Genomic DNA, 11254 nt, shown 5'->3' with positions numbered 1-11254 from the left:
AATTAAAAAAAAAAAACATTAACCAGTCCTGCTTCCCTGAGCCCCTACTCAGAATCCTTTAGCAGAAACCCGAATATTAGAAAAGACGCTTCATATCTTTCACTGATAGGAGAGACCATTATTTGGTTCCTCTGGAATGTTCTCCCTCTACTTCTTGACTGACAAATTAGACTTCTTTAGCCTATAACTTTGTTTCTAGAGATCTGGTGGTTCCTGGATAAAGCTGCTCCAGCATTAATGTGTCGTTATAGGAGGATGTACAGATATCCTTGGATTTGTGTTCAACATCTCCTTGATCTGCATTTTTCCCATATTTGTGTTTCTCATTTCTTTTTCTTTGTCTTTTTTTTATTAGATTTTTGGTTTTGCCGATTCCCCGTTTATTTTACTTTTCTTCTCCTCCATTCGGCCATGTGGTATACATTTTTTCAGTTCTTTGTGGGCTCATTATGGATAATTTCATTGTGCATAGTTGACTTTACAGAGCCTAAAGTCAAGCTGCTTCATAACCTCCTCCAAGAACTACAGCACTTTAACACACTTTACATCTAATTGCTTCTGCCTCTTAAACTATTCTTAGCCAGTATTTTAATTCCTACCTTCTTAATCAACAAAGGAGACATCATTTGTCATCATCACTACCGTCTTATACTGGCAATGTTTGCTTATGTTTATCTATTTACCAGGTTTTTTCTCCTACAGTATAACTCTCCTAGATATATATAGATATACACACACACATATACATATATATATATATATATCTTTTTTTGGGTAATTCTCAAAGAGTGAACTTGAACATTCCTTAGTAAAGCTTGTCAGTGGCGACATTGCTCTGTTTTACTTCATCTCCCATGATATTTATTTTATCCTCATTCTTGAAGGATAAATTTACTTTGTATAACCCTCTGGGTTGACAGCATTTTTTTCCCTCAGCAGTTTCAAAATACATCTTGTCACTTCAGACTTTTATATTTTGCTTCTAAGAAATCATTATCAGTCTGTGCATCCTTTCCTCCGAAATCTTTTTTCTGGTTTCTTTAAAATCTTTTATTCTTTTGTATTATGAATTGCACTACAAAGCATCTGATAAGATCACCTTCTCTTTAATCTGCTGAAACTGTGTTGTGCTTTCTGTGTCTGTGGGGATCCTATATTCCCTCACTACTGGAAAATTATTCTCTCCCATACCCTTCCTTATTACAATGGTGTTTAGCCTAAGTTCCAAGCCACCTCAGAGAGTGGCTCCGTTTTCTCTGTCTTCTACGTGTACATGAGGAATAAGGGACAATACATGCTTGCCTGGTTTTCCCTTGTCCGTCTGTCTTGAATCACAGAGTTCCCAGCTTGGAACTCAGAGGGTAGGAGGAAAACCATTTCCCCACCAAAACCCCACGTGCACAGGAGGATCGTGGTGATTCTTGTCTTCTCCAGATCCACGCTGGTGATGTGCTCAGAAAACAATCTCCAGCCATCCCCTTTGTTATATCCCTGCACATAAAGAAAACCTTGAGAAAGAAAGGAAAGTGACTTCCATGTGTTTGGGAGCAGGTCCCCATTCGGATTCACAGCCTTGGGACTTAGGGACGGTGAGGAGGATCAGAGAAACAGGAAAGGTTGGATCTGGAAGCCTCGCTAATCGCTCATTTCCCCACCGCACATCCTTCCTGGGAATATAATTAAACCTAATTAAGACTGACAACACTTCTGAGCCAAACACTTGCTGGAATTGTGGAGGGACAGGGAAAGCTGTACTTCAGGGACTGAGATCCTGCCCAGGGTTTTCTCCTCCCTGACAGGCTGACAACTTTGCAAAGTGAGGTCTTGCTTTCAGTGCCTATTAGCCAAGAGCTCGTCAGATCCAGAGGGTACAAATATGGCTTGGGGTGTGGGGTTCACCTGCCAGAAGGAGGGACAAAGGGCTGGGCTGCGTGGCAGGGAGCAGGTGAGCACACCTGACCTATCCTAGTCTCACTCCCTGTGCCAGAGGAACTTCCCTCAGATGCAGGGACTTGCTTCTCTGACTAAGGAAGGCAGTTCATGGTCTGTGAGCCTGAGCCTGTGGCCTCCTGATCTTGCAAAGGTATGTCCCCGGGGCAGAGAGGTGATGTGGACCAGTCCCCCAAATGTGCCTCCAGACATGGGGGAGCACTGTGTCCTGAGTGCCGGATGTGGTCCCGTGGGAGAGCTCTGGGGTGACCTCTCAGAGAAAGGGCCCACATTCTTTATCCGGAAATCGAGAAGGGTCAGAGCGTTTCCAGTTCCCAGGAGCAGCTCTGTCTGCTTCAGCCTCCGTGGCCCCTGCATTACGCCTGTGTCAGCATCTTTCACAGTGATAAAATCTGTAGCCCTCATTTGGTGCATTCCTGTGTTTGGCCAATGAGCCAGCTTTGTCTTCCCCAGTGTGTTCCAAATCCCCCACGTGCACGTGTGTAAATGGAAGGTTTCTCCTGCATCTGTCCTTAAGCCTCCGGACCCTAATATTACCACCATCCATGTAAGCCAACTTCCCCCAGCACAGGCCAGCTGGGTGGGGCCCCGTTAGTAGCCATGAGGATTAAAGTGACAGGGGCTGTTGGCAAATCCCTACTTTTGCATCGCCAGCCTGTGAGGACCCAGAGGCTGCCCACTTTCCCTTTCCCATGGTCTTCCCTAGCAGGAAGCACTCTTCTCATTTCTTTGTGGAGAAAACAGGCTGAGAGGGAGGCACAGACCTTGGCCCAGCTGGTATGGGTTTGATCCGGAATGGGCGTCACCCAACTGTCTGAGTGTAAAGCATGTCTTTTAAATAGTTTACTTGACCATTTGCAAAAAGTAATCTGGGAGAGTATCATCCCTCCCCGCTCTGGCACTGTTCCTATTATTCAGTCGGAAAGAAAGAGCTGTGGTTTATTAGGTGATACAGAAAGTGGTCCCAATTCGGATTCAAGATTTGAAATCTGGGGAGGATGGAAAGAAGGCTGGAAAAAGGGGAAACGTTTCATACAGAGGAGTATTGAATATAGGCCATTAAATTTTTACAACTTTGGGAGGGTCTGGGGCAGAGTGGAAAGGCTTCTCAAGTGTATAGAATCCATGTAAATCCTGGAAGTTAAATCAAACATCCTGGTTTCTTTCATTTGAGGAAAATTGTCAGCAGTTTCATATAAACTCTAGGTGAAAAATGAGATCATTTAGGTTAATGATGAAAGAGTAACAAGTTTCTATCCAGGCCTAACAGGTTGTCAGCGGGCTTGGACTGGTAACGATGGAGTCCGTTCTGTTGTTAACCAGGTTGGGAAAACAGAGATGGGTAAAGCTGACTGCTAAATTACCTGAAAACATTGTTTCTCCGGGGTTATTCAGGAGTGGTGAAAGGCCATTACAACCCTTGGTTTTAGCGATTTCTCTTTTCTTACGGGAGATGCCCCTCCTCGCTTTGCTTCCCTTCACCATTATTAGGGATCCCTAATTCAGAAACTGCCCTCATTTCCTGACAGCTCCCAGTTCCTTGTTAATTGTCTTTCCTATCCCCCTACACCCCAGGGAAGTAGTAACACCTCCTAGACCTATCCAGGCTTCCCACAGAGTCTCCTCCGATTCCTCAGTGAGACTCAGACCTCCTATAATGACCCTTGCAGGCAGCAATCCAAGGTCCCTCCAGACCCTTGCCCAGGCTACGCCACATCAGATTTGAGTTTGTGCAGCCCACACTCTGTTTCTGGAGGTCTTAGGCTTTAAAAGATGAGGGTCCTATCTCAAAAAGCTATGCAGTTTGATTTGATGTTGAGAACTGGGAAAACCCACTGAAAACTTGTAAGCAATGAACTCACAGAATCATTTTGGGCTTTAAAAGACAAGTTTGGGAATATTAAAGTGTATGCCTCAGAGATACAGAAATTGGAATAATCAGGAGGCAAACCAGGAAATTGTCATACTAATTAAACTGCGGTGTGTGTTGGATGCTGAACAAAAGAAGGGGCACGGTGACAGAGGAGACAGGCTCACTTCGGAGCTCTGAACGACGTGGAAGCAAGAGGGGTTATTAAGTCTCTGTTGTGGGGTGTGGGGAGGTGGGGAGTTATGAAGAACCAGACTTTTGTGGAGTTGGCTGATGGTAATATCACACGAGAAAGTAGAAAACACGGGGTGACATCAGTTTGGGGGACTTTTAGTTCAATTCCGCACATGCTGAGATTGAACCTATCTGGGATACATAAACTATTGAGCACATAGGTTGTCTTTGCTGGCATGAAGGGAGCCAGAAACCAAAATCTAGATCGCAAATTTAGGTTTTTGTATTCTTGTTCCCGATATTGCATTTGTAACTACATAGAATAACCTACAAAGAGTGCTCCCGGGGAAAGGAATAGAGTTCTTGGCGCAAAATTCTGCTCCATTACATGTACCCTGACCGTCCTATATACAGTAGAAAAGCCCTTTGATATGAACTATTCTTTGCAGATATATATCATCATTACTGTTGCTTTCTTCAAAGGTTGCTTGCCAGATTCAGACATTTCTGCCCATGAGATAAGAAATGGTTGTGAACAATATCAAAAGACCAGCATTTCTCTTTCTCAGTGGACCTGGCATTGTGGGGAACGTCTTTGTTGCTGTGAATTACATGTTCATTTTCTTTTGGGACACTAAAAAGAAATCTACACATCTAATTCTCATCCACTTGGCTTTTACAAATATCATAATCCTTTTTTCCAAGGTAACACTAAAAACAATATTAACTTTTGACTGGAGAAACTTACTGGATGGTACAGCCTGTAAAATCTTTGTGTACCTGGAGCGGGTGGCCCGGGGTCTCTCGATCTGCACCACCAGCTTCCTGACAGGGGTCCACGCCATCACCATCAGCCCCAGAGCCTCTGCGCGTGCCAGCTTCAAGCCAACATCTACATGGTGCATCCTTCCCTTTTTCCTCTTCTTTTGGGTACTCAATTCCTTGGTCAGCATAAACTTACTGTATTACATCAAAAACATCAATAGCCTAAACAGATCACAAATTGGTGAGATGGACGGCTACTGTTATTTCCTACCAGCAAGCCAGATGATGAAGTGGATTTTTCTCATGCTCATGGCCCTGCGTGACAACCTCTTTCTGGGTCTCATGGGCTGGGCCAGTGTCTACATGGTACGTGTTCTCCGTAGGCACCACAAGCATACCCACTACCTGCAGAAATCCAAGGTTCTCTACCACAACGCCCCTGAGATAAGAGCTGCTCACAGTGTTCTCCTGCTGATGCTTTGTTTTCTTTTCTTTTATTCGATAGACTGTTTGATTTTATTATGCCTGAATTCCTTGTTAGAGAATTATTCTTTCATATTAGATATTCAAGAATTTCTAACTCTTGGCTATACAATTATCAGCCCGTTCGTGCTGATTCACAGAGACAGACATGGGATTGAATGTTTGGCACACTTACTGAAACTAGAAAAATGTCTGCTTTGTCATTGATCCTTTCAGTAAGGAAGTTTGAAATAGCTAGTTTCCTGTGCTGTGTTTAAAAATAAAATGGGTACAGGTAACGTGAACATGTTACAAATATGTTAAAGATGGAATGAAACTTGTTCTCATACAAGAAACTGAGGAACTTGGGCCCTGAGCTGACACAGAGACAATGACCAGGGACTCAGCCATCATGTTTTCCATCCTGACCCCCTCAAGGAGACGTAGCTTAAATTCTCATGTTGGGAGAGAATATAGCTCCTTCACTGCCAAGACTCCAGGAGAAAGAAGTGAGAAAACAATTTGGCCAAGTTTACCAAAATTACGAGAGCATTTACCATTTGACGCTGTAATGCTACTTCTAGGACCTGATCCCATAATAATTGTTTATGTGAGACTGCCTGTAGAAACATACTACACATTGCAGAGTTGTTTTTTAAGAAACACCTTAAATATCCAGCCAAAGAGTTTATTTTTCTAGTTATTTGAAAGCGTCCCTGCATGCATAAATAGCCATCCTTCCAAAGGGATTTTATGAAATTTATGAAAGAATGAGCAAGTTCAAAAGCACAGATAGGGTGTGACACCCATGGGAGATTTTAGTCAATGAAAGAAAAGCAATTCCAGAGTAATAGTATCAAATGGAATAAACTATATTTAATTTGATGTTATATACATGAATAATCTTTGGAAAAATAAAAGATAAACTGTAAGAATGGTTTCCTGGTTTGAGGAAAAGCAGGTAAATGGAGGCCTAGTCGGCAGAAGTTCATTTTATATCATTCTGTATGTTCTGATTTACTAAGCATGTGAATGTATCTTTTTATTTTTAGTTTTTTTAATATTTTTATTTATTTATTTGAGAGAAAGATAATGAAAGAGAGAGGGCACAAGCAGGGGGAGAGAGAAAAGCAGGCTCCCCCCTGAGCAGGGAGCCTGATGTGGAGTTCAATCCCAGGATCCTGCAACAGTGACCTAAGCCGTAGGCAGATGCTTAACCAACTGAGCCACTCAGATGCCCCCGGAAATGTATCTTTTTAAATGAATAAATAAACCAAGTTTGAAACCAGTTTATGGGTTATTATTATTATTTTTTAGACATCATTTGTGAGTGCTCTGGTACCTCCACAATGCAATCAGTGTCTTTATTATCAAAGAACACAAAATAATCTGGCTTTACATTAATTTAAATGAAGAATTTAGTTCTTAACTTCTGAAATTAGAATTAATTATAGGCATGTGTGTACAGTGTATGGTTCTAGCAATAGTGTGTCTGATGAAGCCATCTTGAAAAATAGCTGATACTTTCTTATTTATTACCAATGTTTATAGTACAAAATCTTAGAATTGATATAGCCTTTCCCTCCATTTCTAACAATCTCTTTTCAGTTTTGTTTATGCACGAATGTGGGTATTTTATTCTGTTCGTTAACACTGGTAATTACCTACTTCTTTTTGACTTCATTATACCATGTCCACACAGCTTTAATAACCTACCTCCGTTAGTATGTTATACTGGACATTTTTTTAAAGTTTATTTTCCTCATAGTATTATGGGTGCCCGAGGGCTCCAGAACGGAGTATTTCATAAGCTTGGAGTCTTCCCAGATCTGTGTAGAGCAGAGGAAGCTGAGAGTCTTGACCAGCTCTCGGAGGACAAGCCTGTGGGTCCTGAAGGAGGACAGCAGAGGTCACAGAGGGAAATGAGCTCGGGCTCACCTCGAGGAGGTGTCAGGATTGCACGTGTTGCTCTCACCCACTCGCCATTTCTCTTCATTATAAATAACCCAAAATGCTAAATATATTCACAGGCAGGGCTATGAGGTTTTCTGTGGTTACTGTACTAGGGGATGCGGAAGAGGTGCTACGTACGAAGTTTGTTTCCTGAAGATAGAATCCTTACCCGAGGAGAGGGACTGGAAAAAGCCAGCAGAGAGGAGGTGTGAGGGCTGGGCCAGCCGCTAGAGGACAGTCCTGAAGCTCTGAGATGAGTCGGAGAATATTTTTATGTTATTTACAGTTTTCAGTGTGTTTTTAAATTGCTATAACAAAATGCCTTTACCTTTTTTTAAAAGAAGATTTTAGAAAAATATTTTTAGTAAATTATCTTAATTTACTAGTCAGGACAAGGGTCTTAATCAGGACTATGATCTTAAGGATCATAGTTTTTAAACAGAAGGCAATGTAATTGCACAAACTACTTGACATTTGAGGAGGGAAAAAAATTCCAATCATGTTCCTGAATGGATAGATCTCAAACATCTATCAATCTAAAACCTATATTTGATTGTTATATAAATATAAAAAACGAAATTTCTGTTATCCTGGAAAATCTGGCTTACTCAAGTATCAGTGGTAACATTGTAAACAACAAATTTGGAAACCGGCCAATCTGGCAGATTGCTAAAAAGATTTGACCAATTAATTCTCCTAATTCTGAATAGGTTAAAAACAAAAGCCCTTCAAGGAGTACGCTACATATCAAAAGAATAGATTCGATTGGGTAAAATTGAGGAATAATCTGCAAAGTCTGCTCTAAAAAATTAAATGTCACTAATGCAGGAATATACCCTTAAGGAAGGAAGGGGTGAGCAGCAGAGGTCATATAGTCAATAAAGATGAAGATAACCTTCTCCAGCTGAAACTCAGGACACTGAACAGATTTTCTTTCTCCTTTTTTTCCTCCTTCTCCTTTTTAAAAAAAATTTTATTGATATAAGTAATCTGGACACCAAAGTGGGTCTGGAACCCCTGGCTCCCAGGGGTTGGGGTCTATCCACTGAGCCGGCCAGACGTGCCCTGAACAGATACCTGGAGGGAGCGTGTCCCCAGGTGGAAATGCCAGGAGGAGACGTTCGAAATTATTCATGCATCTGTCACAGCAAAAGCATACAAGCGACGAAGGTGGGACTTGAACCCACGCGTGCAAAGCACAATGGATTAGCAGTCCATCGCCTTAACCACTCGGCCACTTCGTCTCCCCACTCTGCCTTCTGGTGTCCTTTATTCCAGAGTTGACACTCGGGAACTCCTGGCTGTCTTGGATGGAAGGACGCGCAGGAGGTGGCTCGGGGACGTCCGGGGGACCTGGGCATGGCCGGCTCCCATACGAGTGGACCAAGAAGTGGACTGGAAAACTCGCCATGGGGAAAACGCGGGATTAGCGCTCCCGGGAGTCAGGACAAGGGTCGAGAGGCGACCTTGTCGTGGGTCAGGCTCCCCCGCGCGGGCGGCCGGTCCCCTAGGGGCGCATGCGCGCAGGCGGTGGGCGTGGCCCGGCTGCGCGGGAACCTGGGGGCGGTCGGCACCTGCGCTTCCCCGGCGCCGCCTGAGCCCGCCGCGCGCAGAAGCGGTCCCGGAGCCGGTGTCCCAGGAGCCCACCTCAGGGTCCTGGCGACTCGGGACCGGGGGTTCGGGGTAACTGGGAGGTTAGACGACGGGTCCGAGTGCGGCCGTGCTCCGTGTCTGCTCCGTGTCCTCACCGCCTCGACGCTGCCGGGTGACAGTGCGCAGAGAAGACCCCTTAACTCGTGGGCTCTCTTCCCGCTGCTCCGCCTCAGAGCAGCGGTGGGTTCAGTGTCATAATAGTTTCAGATGTGAAAGTCCGTGATTCGGCACTTCATACAACCCCCACGTTTCATCCCAAGTGCCCCCCTAACCCCCCGCCCCCTATGCCCCCATCCCCCACCCACCTCCTCTCGGTGGCCAGTGACCGTCAGTGTGTTCGCCAGACTTCAGAGCCTGTTCTTGGCCCTCCCGCCCCGCCTGGTTGCTGTGTTTTGTTTCTTAAATTCCACAGGCGAGTGAAATCATACGGTATTTGTCTTTCTCTGACGGACTGATAGCGCCCGCATTAGACTCTCTAGCTCCATCCGGGTGGTGGCAAATGGCAAGTTTTCATTCTTTTTTGCGGCTGAGTAGTATTCCATCGTGTGTGTGTGTACGGCCTTTCCTCCTTATCCGTTCATCAGTGGATGGGACTTGGGTGTTCCCATAGTTCGGTAACTGCAAATAATGCTGCTCTGACCATCAGGGTGCGCGCACCCCTTCGAAGCGATGCTTTCGTCTCCTTCGGGTAAACACCCAGTAGTGCAATTGCTGGGTTGCTCAAGACTAACCTTCGGAAAAGAGAACTGCCCTATGAAGGTTAGTCTGGAGCAAGTTTTCTCGAGGTGGCAAGGGAGAGGGTGTCCCGGGCTGAGGAAGGGACTGAGCAAAGGCAGGGAGGCGCCCGGTCCCAAGAGGAGTCCCTGAGAGTTCACGCTCCTGAGTCACAGCCTCTCAGGTCCAGTATTTGCCTCCTGGATTAGTCATTGTTATTTTTTGAAGTTTTTTTTTTTTTTTTTAATTTAGAGATTGTTGCATGCAAACAGTAAAGTTTGGAAAGTCAATTTATAGCTCCAAGTTTATTCTTGTGTATGGCATGAAGAATAGATCTAATTTTAGTTTTCTCCAGATAGGTATATAATTGACTCAAAAGGTTTTATGAAAACCTTTTTCTCCAGGATGTGAAATACCACTTTTATCTTGGGCTAGACTCCTATAGGTAGTTGTAACTGTGAAATTTCCATTCGGCCCACTGTCTGGCTGTCTACTCATGCGCCAGTAACATACTGTTGATTAGAGATGTTCCATTGTATGTTTTAACCAGGGGGCCAGTTTCCCTTGAAGGTTTTCTCTTCTGTATTTTCCTTATTAACTTAATGGTAAACTTTTCGAGCTCCATGAGGAAGCTCGCTGGATATTTTTATTGGGATCCATTAAATTTGCAAATGGTTCAGGAACTCTTTCCTCCAGTTTCCCTGCTGCCATAATGGTGCCATGAATGTCCTGGCTGATGCTCTCAAGGGCATTAACAGAGCCGAGAAGAGGCAAACGCCACGTTCTTATTAGGCCAAGCCCCCAAGTCATCGTCTGGTTTCCAGCTGTGATGACGAAGAGTGGTTACATGGCTGAATTTGAAACCACTGTTGACCACAGCACTGAGAAAATTGTTGTGACCCTCACAGGCAGGTTAAACAAGTGTGGAGTCATCAACTCTCGATTTGATGTAAAACTGAAAGATCTAGAAAAGTGGCAGAATAAACTTCTCCTGTCCCACCAGTTTGGTTCCATTGTCCTGACAACCTCAAGTTGGTGTCGTGGACCAGGAAGAAGCAAGATGAAAACCAACAGGAGGAAAACTCCTGGGATTCTTTTTCTAGGGATGTAATGCATACATGCAAATAAAATGCCTCAATGGACATATACATTGAAACAAATAACTTGGGGAGAACTCAGTTCTTGATGGTGATGTGACATCCTAATCGAGAAGGAGGGTTGTCTTTCCATTTGTTGAAGGCTACTCTGTCTTTCAGTAGTGTTTTAAGTTTTTGCTAAGATTTTGTTGTTTTTGTTTTTGTTTTTTTTAAGTGAGGTCTCCTAATGCATTATATCCCCTAACTAGTAATTATTTGGGTATAGAAATGATATTTTTTTAAATTTCTTAAAAGATTTATTGACTGATTTGAGAGAGAGAGAGCAAGCAAGGAGTGGGAGGGACAGAAGGAGAGAATCTTTCAAGCAGAACAGGCACTGAGCTCAGAGCCTAACGTGGGGCTTGATCGCACCACCCATGAGATCATGATCTGAGCTGAAACCAAGAGCCGGATGCTCAACGGACAGAGGCATCCAGGCATCCCAGAAATGGTGTTATTTTTACATGTTAATTTTATATTAACTTGCTGAATTGTATTCTGGTTTATTTGAATTAGTTTTATCATTGATTCACTAGGGCAGCATTGCATAATGGAAATTTCCTTCGCAGAAATATCC

At 43.8% G+C, this 11254-nt stretch overlaps 1 protein-coding gene and 1 non-coding gene across 2 annotated transcripts; one reads left to right on the top strand and one right to left on the bottom strand.

Moving 5' to 3' along the window:
• Positions 1 to 4519: 4519 nt before the first annotated feature.
• On the top strand, positions 4520 to 5449 carry LOC123942259 (putative vomeronasal receptor-like protein 4). Its single transcript, XM_046006115.1, has one exon. It carries the CDS (start codon positions 4520 to 4522, stop codon positions 5447 to 5449), a length of 930 nt encoding a protein of 309 aa, XP_045862071.1.
• A 2887-nt stretch (positions 5450 to 8336) lies between these two features.
• Positions 8337 to 8418, bottom strand: TRNAS-GCU. Its single transcript has one exon. It is a non-coding gene; the product is annotated as a tRNA-Ser (tRNA).
• Between the last annotated feature and the right edge of the window lie 2836 nt (positions 8419 to 11254).

This window comes from Meles meles, chromosome 5, assembly GCF_922984935.1.
Source record: "Meles meles chromosome 5, mMelMel3.1 paternal haplotype, whole genome shotgun sequence".
Classification (NCBI taxonomy): domain Eukaryota; kingdom Metazoa; phylum Chordata; class Mammalia; order Carnivora; family Mustelidae; genus Meles; species Meles meles.
This window is presented reverse-complemented; position numbering and strand designations above follow the sequence as displayed.

What these genes read in the sequence shown, in the direction of transcription:
- LOC123942259 (XM_046006115.1), top strand. Translation starts at nt 4,520, where the DNA reads ATGGTTGTGAACAATATCAAAAGACCAGCATTTCTCTTTCTCAGTGGA.